General features: G+C 33.9%; 1 protein-coding gene across 1 annotated transcript; it reads right to left on the minus strand.

Moving 5' to 3' along the window:
• Window positions 1-560: 560 nt before the first annotated feature.
• LOC140039798 (mitochondrial carrier homolog 2-like) lies at window positions 561-14,285 on the minus strand. Its single transcript, XM_072085397.1, has 11 exons — window positions 14,081-14,285; window positions 10,617-10,701; window positions 9,935-10,041; window positions 9,206-9,271; window positions 8,592-8,701; window positions 4,471-4,530; window positions 3,548-3,638; window positions 2,989-3,021; window positions 2,534-2,610; window positions 1,784-1,853; window positions 561-1,458 (listed from the first exon to the last, which is right to left on the minus strand). The coding sequence occupies exons 1-11, from the start codon at window positions 14,189-14,191 to the stop codon at window positions 1,408-1,410; spliced, it is 861 nt and encodes a 286-aa protein (XP_071941498.1). The 5' UTR covers window positions 14,192-14,285; the 3' UTR covers window positions 561-1,407.
• Between the last annotated feature and the right edge of the window lie 1,697 nt (window positions 14,286-15,982).

Here is a 15,982-nt window from a genome sequence, read left to right on the forward strand (position 1 = left end):
GCGATGGCTTATTCGCTTGTGATTGCTAACTGTCTATAACTTTGCTTGTCATTGGTTGCAACCCTTGCGTTGATTTTACGTCCTTGCGTTACGTTCTAGTGGGAACCAAGCTTTAAAATTGGATTTTTATTTTGGTTTTTAAAAGGACTCTTGGCAAGGAAATACGGTTTTAAAAACATTGAAACAACAGGCCCTTACAATCCTTTAGACAAACACAGTATACAGTTAATACAAAATTCAAAATTGTATATGTAATAAATCAATATTAAAATAGCCTAAGCTATTGCCTCTACCCCGTTATAATATACCATTTACATTATAAATATACAATCCTATTCTAAAGACTTATAGGGTTTTAAATCTATATTTTCATTATAAAAATACAACAGTATACCATAGTACAATTTTATTCATTCTTGCTTTCATAACTCTGCAGAAACAAATTATTATAAAATTGCAAATATACTTACTAAAAAAAAAAATTGGTATTTCAAAATTATTCTATAGTAAATTCACCACTCACTGGTAACAAAAATGTTATAAGAATAAAATAAACCAAGGTGATTTTATAAACTTTTTGACGGACTAGCGAAAAATAAAAATAGTTTGTAGATTTTTCTGCATGGGTCTATATAGAGAAATACTTAACAAATTGCTTATAAAATTCCAATATATATATATATATCTTTTTTTGGCTTTTTCACATTTCACTTCTTGCAACTTTTTTAAAAAGATGCAACCGCACAAAAAAATTTCTTGGCAAATTTGGTACCTGTACAGTAGTTTTGCTGAATAAAATGTAAAATGGATATAAATCATATTTTGGTTTTTATTTATTGCAATAACATGGCATACCTAAAGGAAGTAACGCTTAAAAGAAGATTTTAAGATTTCAACCAGTATTACATAATAATTACTTCAGTTATGTTTCCTAAATTATACCAAAAATAGTGAGGCAAGTCATTATGATTCTATATTTCAATATTTATCATAAGAAAGTATTCAACATGATCAAATCAAGTTTGAATTATGGAATCATAATCACTTACCACATGTCGGTTGTTTTATATCATATATTAGAATTATTAGTAGACCCTCTAATAAACTATACTGCTATACCAATAAACATAAATATATAATTTCGAAAATAAACTTTAAAGCAGTGTGGAATATTGATATAAAATAACGATTTAAAAATGGTAGAGATGATCTGAGAAAATCGGCAAAAAAGTTAAAAAAGGTAATTCCAACCATGGTTCAACTAAGACACAAATTGAAATCTTTTGCTAGATACAGTATGTAGACATCCTATGAATATACGATGTTGAAACACTGATATGACAACATAACAAACTGATATAGAAGCAGGTTTCTTTAGTAAGTGTTCATGACTCGTGCATCATTGCTTTATGCAGGAATCTGTCCCCAATATAACCTTAACCAGTTTTTCAGAAATCCCTAAGAAAAAAAACAGAAAATAAAAAAATTATATCAGTACACAAGAGCAAAAGTGAAATTTACTAAGGACAGGTTTAAAACCCATCGACACATCTTCATTGTCTTACTACCTTTCTGTGATTATCAAATTCAGAAGTAAAATCATCTACTTTCTTAGCATACTCATTATTCATTAAAATGAACAAGTAATTTTTTAATATCCTATTCAATTAAATTATAGTAAATTTTGTAACAATAAACAACAGACAGTGAATATTGACAGAACCATTTTTCCATTAATTACACTTTTTAGCAATATTTTAAAACAGAGAAATGAAATGCTTACTTCTCTCCATAGATCACGAAGGCAGTCGGTCCATTTATGATACACTGGCATTTTACGAGCAGCTTCAAGTCTATCAAATACGAATGTAAAAATATACAAACTAATATAAATATAAAAAGAATTCAACTGAATGTATTTTTGTTGTTGTGGTATATCAGAAATAACTCAGTCACCAGTTCAGTGGTACTGGTATAAAAGTATATGAAATTCTGGCTACTTTGGTGGAAAGTTTGTATATTTGTAAATTTTCAGTATTTTTATTATTTGAGGGCGTTTCTACGACAGCCTATCTTGCAAACCTGGTGTGTAGCTGTTAACATGAGACCTTGATGCCATATGATTTGGTCAATTGAAAGTAGGATTCCTCTACAGTACGTCTTTAGATTAGTCTACACTATCAAACAAAAAAATATGATGTGCCCATGATTGATGATTTCATATCACAACCATATTTGGGCATATCACTAACATATTTGGGCACATCACACCTTTTTTTTCAAACTAGTTTGATAATGTACAGTAGCTTTAGCTGAGTCATGCTCCTAGTATGCTTCTAGAAGAGTATGGATTTACTAGCGACCAATGCAGAACTCTACGTACTAAAGATTGTGGCTGTTGAGTCCAGTGCACCTGGTTATCCTCTTGCAGAACAGCCAGTGAAGGCACCTCATATCTTGTGGACAACCATCATCAGCGTGGGACAGGTGTTCGTCCACTTGCCCACAACCAGGAACAAGAACTACTACTTACCCAGAATTACTGACACACATGATGAGACTTGTTTGATCAAATGGTAAAAGAAATTGGAGCACAAAAAACCCAGAAACCTATAAAAAAAGACAAATTCATACATACTGAAGATTTTGCCTTTATTTCTTTCTTTTTTTATTCTATTATTATTTGTCCGTCAATTATCAATTATATCAAACTAACAAGCTTTTATCCAATTTTCTGAGTATATTCCTCTATGGCCATAAATAGCCTCAATAAGCTATCAGGTAAATTTCAGGTCAGAATAGCCAATGTTGCGAAGAGCATATAACATTATTAATTTATAACATGTTTCAGGTAACAACAAAATAAAATTGTTTTCTTTAATATATTTTATAAAGATTCCCGACAAATTCATAAGTATATATGCATGTAATGCGCAATAATGACAAATTAAAATCTAGTCAAAACCCCAGCAATATGACGGGTCTTACCACTGACAGGTCTCTGATTGAAGTTCTTTGAGTCTGTGTAAAAATGAAAACAAAAATAAAACATAACATTTCCATAACCCACATGGGTGAAAGTGGATGGCTTTTAATTCAGAAATAAAGTCAACTCTCCCATCCTTGAGCTGGACTGGTACAGCAGGGCTTGATTTAGTACTTAGCCCTGCGTACAGTATCTAGTGAAAAACATACCGGGTTAGCGAATCTGCATCATCATGTTGCTCGCCGGGCTAGTAGAATTCAGCAAACAAATTTTATTGCAATTGCCTATTCACAGACCTTAAATTTCTTTCAAAATAAACGTAAATACATCTAGAATAGATATAGGTAGTATACACAGTAGGCCTAGATTATCTTTTTTTTTTTAATCTTTGAATAAAAAGGACAAACTAAGGTAAACATTTTTCAGAGTGTCCAATATTAGGAGAATCGACTGTATTTAAATGATAAAATGTAGATAATTAATTATATTTAGTCAAAACATAGCTAAGCTGGTACAATTGAAATTTAAAACCTTCCCTACATACAGTTTTTTACTACTAACCTGGTTATCAAGTACATTGCTCCAAAGATAATACATTCCTTTTAATATTAACACACAACACACTTCATGTATTAGTTCTGGAACCAGACCACTGAAATGAAAAATGAAAACACAGTGTCAAGCATGGAATAAATAAAGTAAACCTGGAATGTACAGTACATGGTACCAGAAAGGAGTTACAGATTATCAGAGTTGTTACTTGTGATTGGTCAAATAGCTTGTGTTTTTGTGTGTATGTCTTTGCTAGCTACTGATGGGAACCAAGCCTTCAGGTACAGTACATTCATGCCTGTTTGTCGGAAGGAAGGATTGTGTTGTTCAATTCTTTGTGTGACTTCCCACTATTTAGAAAACAATTCCATCATGAATGTATTGCAGCTTAAGGCTGTTAATTATCACCAAATGCATACATAGTAAGGAAAGAATTTGGGACTTTTTCACCTTTACAAAAATTCATAGTTAGGAAAAGTTTAAATCACGTTTTTAGTTACCGTATATCTTTACAATCATCTCCACAATGTTATAGGGCTTATACACTTCAGGTCATCATCATATGGGAATTGAACAAAATGCGTAGTGCATAATATAACACAGGCTTGCATACATTTAGAATTTTAGAAATAGACTTAGAGTACACATTGTGGGATGACTACTACGTCACATGATAGTCTATATGTCAGCATTGATGTTAGAATGCCAGATCGTGGCAGTGGCATAAACGCAGAGGCCCCTGGTTTAGGGAACCTAATAATAAGTAAATGCTGGATGCCTCGGGTGTTTTTAGCTATTTTAGACATATGATAATGCCTGTTTTTTCCTATTATTCTGCTCAGGGACCCCAGGGTTTAGCAAGTTAGCGCTCTTAGCCTGGATAACCAACCCAAGAGCTAATATTAAAATATTAGATATTAAAGTACACTTACACAAAAAAACCACTAATTCCAGATTCATTATACATGTGTCTAAAAGGAGGAAACCATCCACTAAAAAAAGATAAATGAATGGATTGAATAAACATACAAGCTTTATTTATTATAAAATTACTTATTCGCAAAAGTAGTGACGATGTTTACAAAATAGCGCAAAAATACAGTTAGCCATCGTCACTAATAAAATATCAAATCTCAAATTGTGGAATGGAAAGAAGTGAAAAATATCAATATCAGTATTACAAATATAATTGAATTATATTGAGTTATAAAAAGGAAGTCAACGGTATAGCATGTTCCGATCCTATCATTATCGCAGATTCATTTAATTCCTTATTTTCGTCATATATATTCACCCTGTCACTGTATATAAAAAATTGAGAAACTTGAAAAACGGAAAAGCACCTGGTCCTGACTGTGTGACATCGTCTATGCTGAAGCTATGTGCTGCTAGTCTGTCACTGTTGCTGACAGACATATACAATTATAGCTTGTCTAGTGCCGAAGTACCTTCGGCCCGGAAAGATGCAAATATTGCTCCCATTCACAAAAGGACAAGAAAGGCGAATTGAAAAATTACAGACCGGTAGCCTTAACTTCGCTATTTTGCAAAGTATTGGAGAGCATAGTTGCTGATGAACTTCGTAACCACCTAAACGAGTTCGGCCTTCTGTATGATGCGCAGCATGGATTTACTTCTGGTAAATCTTGTTCAAGCTTGCTTGCCGAGGCGACAACATCATGGACAACCTTACTTGACAAAGGTGTCCCACGCATTGGCATTGTTGCACTGGACTACAGTCGTGCATTTGATTCCATTTCGTACTCTACAATGATTTCCAAACTAAAAAGAACCTATGGAATTTGTGGTTCCATGTTGCCTTGGTTGGAATCCGAGTCTAGGACTTAATCATCTTCTCTTCATCCATCTGGACACTATTGAGTAAAAAGTGCGATTTTTAAAGTACTACTCCTCCCTAGTTGTAGTATTGAGCTGGGATTTGGCATGAATATACTACAGGGACATTTCCTCAAATCTATAGAGCCGGATTTTTTAATTTCAAACCGGATGCAGCCATATGACGTCTCGAAGATGGTACCATATATACCGTATTTGGTAGGTTATTGATGTGTATGTGACGTCACATCCCGTCTTATGACGTCATTACAGCTTCATTTGCTGTACCCCGAGTATCGCACATTCGTGCTTTTTTGTTAATTAATTTGTTTAATTAAGAAGCCACAATGTGTGACACACACCACAGCGTTATGTAGTTATATGCGGCTTCTTGGCGTAGTGGTTATCACGTTTGCTTAACAAGCAGAAGGTACCTGGTTTGAGCCCGGGCGAAACCATTTTTTTTTTAACTTTATGGTGAAAAGTACTGTATACGAAATATGATAATTATACACAATATATCTTATTTTTATTATTTTTTTAAATACTTATTTTTTGTAATCGGTAATTATCACTTTTACACATGTTTATTTTGCTTTGTGCTTATTACCATATTTATTTGTAATTTAAATGGATTAAAAAACTTTGTGTAACCCACATTTTTAGTGTAAGAGGTTTCGTAGTGTAGTGGTTGTCAAGTCTGCTTAACACGCAGAAGGTCCCGGTTCGAGCCCTGGCATTATGGTGAAATATACTGTATACGTAATATGATATAGAGTATATTTCGTTTTATTACTCGGGGTACCCGAGTCTAGGACTCTCATCTTTTCCTCTTCTTCTTCCATCCGGACACTATTGACTACGTGCAAAACCATATCAATATGCAGACGACACTTGCATTGCTAAATGTATAATGACGGAGGAAGATAGTTTATCTCTGCAACAGGACATTGACACGATCTCCTGGTGGTCAGCACTTAATTCACTTTCCCTTAACCCTAATAAATGTCAAGTCCTGTCATTGTCCAGAAAACGAGATCCCGTTGTTCAATCTTACATTCTAAATGGACATGAACTCATGAACGTTAATGACATTACGTTACTTGGTGTGGTAATATTTCATAATTTGTCATGGGCACATCAGGTAGATAATGTAACTTTTAAATGCAATAGGATGTTAGGTTTTATACGGTCAATTGCCACAGGTTGTTCTACATCTGTTTTACTTAAACTTTATAAATGTCTTGTTCTTCCCCATATTCAATATTGCTTCCCTGTTTGGTATCTTTATCGTCAAGATGTCATATTAATAAGATAGAGAAAATTCAAAGAAGGGCAATTCAATTTATCCTTCATCAACGAATCTTAGATCAGCCATATTCTGACCGATTAACTAGACTGAATTTGATGACAGCTGAATCAAATCGAGATTATTTTACCGTTATTTTTGTTACAAATATATTATATAAATTACAGAATAGTTTTATTTTAAATATTTTGATTATCAATTGTAGGCATTTGGATGTTCTAACTTTTAAACATCTTGCATCCAAAACTGATAGTGGAAAGCATTGTATCCCAACCAGATTTATTCGTTTGTGGAATTCACTACCGGTCAATATTAAAGACGCCTTTGTTTGCGGAAGGGTACAATTTAAAAAAATGTTAATGGACCACTTTAACAATACTATGCCTCTTTAATGTATGGTATTAATATTACATATTTACATTGTTTTATGTTTTAATGTATGCTTTGAGTGCTGGTGTGGCGACAATGGTCCTTCGACCTCTTTTGCTACTCCTTGATAAATTTTATTTATTGTTTTAATGTTGCTAAAATTAATAAAATAAAATAAATAAAAAAATAAATAACAATATTTTTACAAATATCAAAGTGTGGAACATTAATTGAGCAACAACTGTTGGACTTTAAGCTCAGGTACAAGCATTAATTTTAAATATAATATCTGATTAATTGTACATAAATCAAATATTTGTAATAGAAATCAAGATGAAAAAACATGAATTTCCCTTAAAATTGTCAAATACAAAATTTGACAAAATTCTGCTATAAAAACCAGAAAGACGTTTTTAAGTAGTTAGGAGAAGTCTAACCTAATGTAATAACATGTCTGGTGACTTCCTAGAAGGTGAAAAAAGATGGTGGATAATTTTTGCTATAGCATGAAAATAAAACTGAAGTTGAATAAAAATATCAGAAATGTAAAATTCAAGTTATATTACCTATATTTAGTCACCTGATAACATTTTTTACCACACCATTTATTTTTCATAGTTTTTTTTAAATGTCTCTCTATTTACAATATTTGTGTACAAAAGAATAAAGATTTTACTGTGTAATTTGAACTATCTCCTCCTTCCCCACTGATGAAAAAGTGCTTATTTTCGACAAGCTTGTGTAACACAAATAAAATCCCAAACAAATTATGAAACATAGGGGAAACTATAGATCGATAATTATTGGAATGTATGATCAATAGAAATTTTTGACATGAATAGCAAACAAGTGAAGACTTAACACATTTGTAAAAAAAAACATATCATGAGAGAGAAATCTTCATTTCAAGAGAATGTTTGTTAAAGACAAAATCAGTGGGATTTCTTTCACAGTAAAACCATCACCAATACCTCCGTAAAATGACGCTACAGAAACGTCACCTACTCCAGTAACATGAATGTTATAGTTAATGGCCAGGAACATAAATGACACAAAGTACTGACACCATGACCATGCAGCCAACTTGATTGTCAGTAAACACCGCATACAAGGCTGTGGGAACTAACCTCCAAAATTCTGCTATGATACAGTAGGCAGAGCCATAGCTACCAGTACGGTAAGATTTTAAACTGACCACCTTTGATACCCGCACAGGAGATTATTCCCATTTTTTTGCCACACTCACCACTGGGCTACGGTACTGGTACTGCAAGAGCAAGGCAATCTAACAACATGACACTGAGCTCGCCTTGACAAGATAGGAACTCGTAACAGTCCTTTGATCTTATGTCTGGCTGTGACAAATATCAACAGTACTGTACATATTCTCCTCGACACGCTGTGTCTGTTAAGGGGCTTGGAACTGATCCTGTTGCAGCCAGACCAGCACAGCATTCTGTTGTTTGGAGTAGGAGTCCTCAGTTCACAGACTGAACATGTGAATTAAATAATATATAAATATTCACTATATTCACATACCTGTAGAGTGTCTCCTTTCCTACAAATTGTGCCAAGCATCTAGTATTTACAACCAAAAATGGGTAGCTGATGATTGTTGAAACAGTACGAGATGCAATTTCCTTGCATGTCTGCAATTTGAGAATCATTTCACATGAAACACTAAAGAAAGCTATAAATCTATGAAGTACTGTACAAATTACCACTTTAGCTAAGCAGTATATTTACATTTGTTGGAAGAAACTATTGCTTTTCAAATTATTTTGTATTATATACTGTAGCCTGTGTAACCTTTTCATACTGCATAAATTGTTAAAAATTATAAAACAGTTTGATCTCACATTATTATTCGTTTTCATACATGCATATGCGAACCATGAGAAATCTCAGAAAAATAGTTGGGAACTATGCTTAAATATGGTAGACTAGTGATATGACATTATCATGTCCATATATGGGCACATCACATTGTTTTGTCACATAAAGCTTGATAGTGTAGACAGAGCTTTACACATTCATTCATTTCATCTTTTATAACAGACTTCATGCAATCGGTTAGGAATAGCAGTTCATTCTCAAACAACCCAGCAGTGCGACCTAGCCCATAACCATACTGTAATTCTACTATCACAAACCTCAATTGAAAATGCCTTAAGATCAGATGCAGCATTCATTCTAGGTGGGAGTAACACATTTAACATCTGTGGAGGATGAAAAGTACAAACACAGAATAAATCATCAGAAAATGCTTATATCGAAAGATGTACTAGGTTCAATAATGCTCACAACATAGGATTTCTTTATTTTATTTAATCAACTTCTCAATAACTCTGTAAGTGAAGGATCTGGACCAACAGGTGGTAAACACCTCTAAAACGGTCCAGTCCCAATTGCACAGTGGCTGTGTGTGACAGTGGCTGTGTTTGTTTGGACTAGTACACCGGGGTAACCCTCTATTTGTCTCGAAAGATGTACTAGGTTCTTTAAAGTGCACATGAGCTATGTGTACACTGGACCTATGGTTTATAGTCCTCATCCGAGAAGACTCATTCTACCACCAGAACCATGGAGCGAGTGAGCCTCGAACCCTTGCTGATGTTATGGCTACGTAATTATGGTTCCACTGTCTTAACCACTCGGCCACTCACTCGCTCTTCTGATGAGGACATATGTAAAAAATGCAATTCTTGTTCAAACTGTTTAATATAAATATCTACCAGCACATATTAACTTTCATTCGAGCATATATCTACATGGTAATGGCACATTCCATGTATATTCCTGGTGCACAGCGAGAAAAGGGCTTTTAGTGCCATGCTATAACACTGTCTCTCAACAGTAGTGTTAGAATGTGTCATACATACTTTTTTAACAGCCATTTGTGTAAATCCTGCAATAATGTTTGTCCGACAAAGACCATAATGACCGCGATAAAGGCCAATAATACCATCTTCCTTTCTAATGTGATTAGCTATGTAATAAAAATAATATCATATAACATAAAAAAAGCACATGTACAGTACATTACCGGAGTTTACTTGTTTTGATTCATGGGTCTCTATTTGATTTACAGTTAGAGGACATGGCAACAACTATACCAAAACTATTAACCAATCAGACGCCATGAATTGAAATGTTGAAATGCGATTATAATTTTGCTATGCCCTCAGCTAGAGTAAAAATTATCCACCATCTTTAGCACCTTCTAGGGAGTCACCAGAGATGTTATAAATATTACATTAGGTTAAACTACCTAACTACTAAAAAAAAATCTTTCTCGTTTTTATGGCAGAATTTTGCCACATCTAGTATTTGACCATTTCAAGGGAATTCATGTTTTTTCGTCTTGATTTCTATTACAAATATCTGATTTATGTAAAATTAACCAGATATTATATTTAAAATTCATGCCTGTACCTGAGCTTTAAATTAAAAATCCATGACAAAGTTACAAATTCGGTGACCTATTCCAAGTCTACAAATCATGTTTACTATTAGCCCTAGCCCATTCAATATTTGTATATGGTCTCTCCTCTTTATTCTTACCATATGTAAATATGTTTGAGTAATCAATTACAGTTTTTCCAAAGATATTGACCCTCTCTTTTCCTGGTATTGGCTCAATTCTCATCTAGTTAAAAACAAAAAATAGGTTAAACTACAATTTCTATCCTTGGTCATATGGATGGGTGTATTATTCGAAAAGAGAATGAATGTTTTATGAATGCTGCAAACAATAAGGCAAACTTAGACTTAGTCGGATGGCTCTCAGTATTCAGACTGTCAACTGTTATAGTCAGGCAGCATTTGTATTTTACTTCATATATTTAGCCAAGTTTGATTTTTCACTTTTAAGTGATCAAGGACATCACAACGAACAACTTCCAACTTGTTGTCCAAATTCTAAACGCGTTTTTCATTCGCTGGGGGCGCCTTTTTCAAAATGGCCGCTTATGCTATCAAGTACTTATATCTCGGCAACCACTAATCGTAGAGACTTGGTTTTAATCTTTAAATGTTCGTAAGGTACATATTTCTATTTACTCTAATGGAACATTTTGACCAGAAATAACTGGAAATGCCATTTCTGACCATTTGACCTTTGACCTTCTATCATCATATCTCGGTAACTAATGGTCACACAGACTTGAAATTTGTTTCAAATTGTTCGCAGTATGCCTTTTTATATTTACTGTAATTAAATGTTTTTTTTTTAAAGCAAACAGAAATGCCATATCTGACCTCTTGCCCTAATGCATGTAATATCCACAACTGAGAGACTACATATTTGTCTAGTATTGTTTATAACTTGTACCGGTACTTGTGGTTTTGTTGATGATATCCCTTGTTCCAAAATCAATATTTCAAATCACCAATGGAACTGTTATAATAAATAAATACATACCATAAATATTGATGATAGTCAGATTCCCTCTCCAGTCAATAAAGTTCATCGATATCGTCTACTAGCTCTACATTCGAGTCCTTTGTATTCCCACATCCATCACCACACTCACATGCATCAGTACAGAGCAAGTTGTTTTTCTTACAACTACAGCGATTTGTTGAGCATGATCCATTTTCAGTTACATCGACGAATTCCTAGAAGAGCTTCTGGTGCTGGTGGATTGTTGCAAAATACCGGCTTCAAGTGACCATCTTCTAGTTTGCCAAGAGTAGTCAGTTGCTGGTGAAATAGATGGAGTTGGCTTGCATGATGAATTCCATACAATAGACATGTAGTATGCTCTTTCCACGTGTGGTCTAAGAGTTCCCATAGTTGGAGGTAATTGTTGTCCTTCCTTGCCTTTCTGTGCAAATAACATCCATCTCAAGTCTGTGACATAATCTGCCTTGATCTTAGAAGTACTGTATAATATGCAAACATATCTTTCCATTTGCCTGAAAATCCAATTTGGTATTTCAGAGGTCAGTCCATATACAGCAAATGCATCTAGTATTTCATCGTCACATTTCATAAGTGCTTTGAAATGGGCGGACACTCCTTTTCCAGCAAATGTACCTGTGTTATCTGTACCTTTAAATGCGTACCATCCAATCAGTGCTGCTGATATTTGTTTTCAAAGTCGGTAATAGCATTCCCATATAGGTATTTTTTCCCCTCTTTTCCTACAAAATGTGGTCATTGGAGGAAGTAGAGGATAGCTTCCTGTTAAAAGGATAAAGACATCAGTATCTACAGAAAATATGTCAACATTGGCACTTGGGTCTTTGTTCATACAATCAAAGGCATTCAATAAGACCAGTTGGTCCCCTTCTTCCAATGTGTGTTGTCCGTGTGTCATCTCTGGCATCATGGTAATTTCTGAGAGATTTCAGTTTGCCATCATGTGATTTGTTACTAGGACCTTCTTCGTGTTGTTCCTGAAGTGATTAAGTATCTTCTCTGACAGGTATTTTGTAAGTTCAGCTTTGGTCTCTATGTGCGATAAAAATGTCTTAATGTTCTTAATCTCCGTGTTGTCATTGACATGGTAGTTGTTTTCTGTGTTCTCTTATCTCGTGTAGATTCTTTTAAAGATCCTGATAGATATTGATCAAATAAAAGACGAACTTCATCATATGGTTTGCTCATACCAACAATCAGGTTAACAAATTCAGATGCAAAGTCAGAAGCATTGAACTTATCAGACACCTTCTTTACCATATTGACGACACACATTCCATCAATAATTAGGATTGATGCTGCTTTTGTATCATCTTTCTGTACAGGCCTGCTGAAACTAGGCTGGAACTAGTTTATAACTATTTAACTAAGGCCTCTCTATACAACATTTATATCAGCATAGGTACATTATTATACAAGTAAATGTATATGTACTAATAATAAGTATGATTTCCCAGCAAACACTGTTTAAATCGGTTTAAAAAACACTTGCCATTTAAACTCATGAAATCTAATCTGCTTGAACTTTCAGCCAATCACAGGCTAGGATTATGTATGGAGATAATGAGTGGCTTTTATTTATTTTAAAACTTTAATTACCAAGCTTAAGTGAATGTTTTAAAGCATCAATAATTTAAAAAACAATAATGTGTTGCAAATATGGATGTTCTGAGCAATCTATCGAAAAATGTTATCTATATTAACCAACATGTTGTGGATATCACACAGGCTATGATCAAAGGTCCGATATGGTTTTTCCGGCCATCTTGAAACAAACCTTTGCATTAAAGCAAATAGAAACATGTATTTTCTGAACAATTTGGGATAAATATCAACTCTTTCTGACCAATAGTTATTGAGATATGATAAGATCAGGTCAAAGGTCAAATGGTCAGAAATAGTATTTCCGGTCATTTTAGGGCAAAATGTTCCATTATAGTGAATAGAATTATGTACCTTATGAACATTTTAAGACTAAAACCAAGTCTCTACGATTAGTAGTTGCCGAGATATAAGTACTTGATAGCATAGGCGGCCATTTTGAAAAAGTGCCCCCAGCGAATGAAAAACGCGTTTAGAATTTGGACAACAAGTTGGAAGTTGTTTCTTGTGATGTCCTTGATCACTTAAAAGTGAAAAATCAAACTTGGCTAAATATATGAAGTAAAGTTAATATAGTGACAAATGCTGCCTGACTATTATTTAACTGATAAAAATTAACCAATATATTAATATCTAAATGTGGAATCGGGACAAATTCCGCTCGAGAAAAGAAATAACAGATGATTTAAATATCTCAGTCAACTATTACTCCCAAGTCTAAGGCCATGTTTCCGCAGCCAAAATTAACCGATGAAGTTCCTGTAGAAAAAAGGCATATAAATAAAACTGATTACTGTACGTTCTAGATTAGAAAAATTAACCGAAAATTTAAATTATCTCATTCAACTATGGCTAAATTATCGCATTTCCTTTTTAATTTGGCCTAAAAATGTGGAAAAAAAACCTGGGCCCAAACGTCTCTGGATCAGAAATTGTTTTGCAACTGCTGTAATTGTTTTGCAACTGCTGTTTACCTGTCGGAACGGGAAAGAGTCAGTACCTTTCTAATTGTCACCAAATAACGTCCTGGATACCGTAAAAGATGATTTACAACAGGCTGCTTTAAATTATGGTAAACTTCCCTCCATGGATCAAGATATGATTCTGACATCTTATCTTTCCGTGCGTATAGGCCTATAATAGGCCTAATGTCTAGGGGAGGCCTAGAAAAAAATATGAGAGCCCAGCCTACAGTCGATCCTCACTAGCAGATCTCTTTTAGGTTTTTTCATGTGTTTGCTGCCCTCAAGAGTATTTAAAAGTTTGTTTTAAGGTTTTAAAGAGGAGTGCACACGTGCTTTTTTCACTCATCTATATAATTATAAATTTACGTAAGGGCAAAATTCGGTAAATCGCGCGTTATTTCTAGAATGTTTACTCGATGGTATATACAGTTGGTTAGAATCTCGGTACTGATTTAAACCACCAGATGTAACCCTGTTTACTAATTAAATTGAGTTAGATAATTAGTTATTGACAATTAAAACGAATTTAGGTTGAACGATTTGCCCCAAATAGGGGTGTTTTCCGACCGTAGTATACACTGTCTAATGGATGTCCTCTTAAAAAATACCTGTACACAATAATACGAGGATATTATTGTGACGATAATTATCTCCAAATAAATGCATCAAAAACAAAGGAGATGATCATTGATTTTAGGACTAAACATAAATTTAATTTTCAACCAATCACTATCAAAGGTAAAGAAATTGAAATTGTTGACCAGTACAAGTATCTAGGAATTGTTTTCAATGATAAACTGAGTTGGGGAGACCATATAGACTTCATCAGCAAAAAATTAAGTCCCAGAATGTATTGTATGAGAACTTTATATAAATTTAACTCCTGTGATTTGATGTTACTTTCGTTCTATAGATCCGTTATATGTAGTGTTTGGACGTATTGCCTCTCCTGTTGGGCTGGTAATGTTACCGGAGGGAATAAAGGACGCCTTGAAACTTTCATCCGTCGGGCTGGTAAAATGATTGGTCTGGAACTGCCTTCCTTTACCGATGTGCACCTAGAACACCTCCAGAAAGATTTCGAACGCATTGAGTCGGATGCCTCTCATCCTCTCCACAAAGTGATCATAGACCAACTTAATCCAAGTGGTAGATTGAGGCTCCTCAGTGTGAAAACAAATCGATTTGCTAAATCCTTTATTCCTTCCGGTATCATCCAGTACAACAGGAAGTCAAGAAGATAATTTTATATTGTAATTTTTTTGATGTTTTTGTATGAATGGCTTTATGCTATATTTGTTTTTATAGTGTTTTCTTTGTTATTATGACGAGCAATGAATTTCCTTTTTGAGGATCAATAAAAGTTATCTTATCTTATCTTATCTTATCTTATCTTATGCTTCGCATTTTCCTATCTCCTCCTACGATAATTGTTTTTAATAGCTGAAACCGGTTGAACAGTATCATAATGTTGAAGACTGGCCGATTTTCTTAAAAAAATACTATTTTGATAGATTTAATATACGTTTATACAAATGTATTGATTTGCGATGAATGGAACATTCCAATCTCTCAGACTCCCAGTTTGTAGGTAAATTTATGAGCCCTCCATGGTTTAACACAAGTATGTACATTTATGGGCCCTTTGAGAATAAACTTAAAACTGAGATATAGCATTGCAATACTTTGACAATATTGTAAATACTGTACGAACCATTTTTGGTCACCATTTGAATCGAAATTTTCTTACTGTGAATGTGGTTACTGTTTATTGTATTAATTAGTAATTATAAAAAATATAAACGTCGTAGTGGTGTATCGTTACATGTACTTTACTATTTTAATCGACTATACAGGCACAGTTTTAGTTTTTTGGACTCATTTTAAGACAAGTTTCTCCTTCGGAAGTAGGCCTAATTCCCAGTGTGCTAATTTTA

The sequence above is a fragment of the Antedon mediterranea genome, chromosome 2, assembly GCF_964355755.1.
Source record: "Antedon mediterranea chromosome 2, ecAntMedi1.1, whole genome shotgun sequence".
In the NCBI taxonomy this organism is placed as follows: domain Eukaryota; kingdom Metazoa; phylum Echinodermata; class Crinoidea; order Comatulida; family Antedonidae; genus Antedon; species Antedon mediterranea.

Bases quoted from the DNA above. Each gene is read 5' to 3' on its own strand.
- LOC140039798 (XM_072085397.1), bottom strand. From the start codon at position 14,191: ATGTCAGAATCATATCTTGATCCATGGAGGGAAGTTTACCATAATTTA. The intron at 10,702-14,080 runs GTACTGACTCTT...GTTTTTAACTAG, and splicing joins ATTTGGTGACAATTAGAAAG to ATGAGAATTGAGCCAATACC. The intron at 2,611-2,988 runs GTAAGACCCGTC...CTTTTTTTATAG, and splicing joins CAATCAGAGACCTGTCAGTG to GTTTCTGGGTTTTTTGTGCT.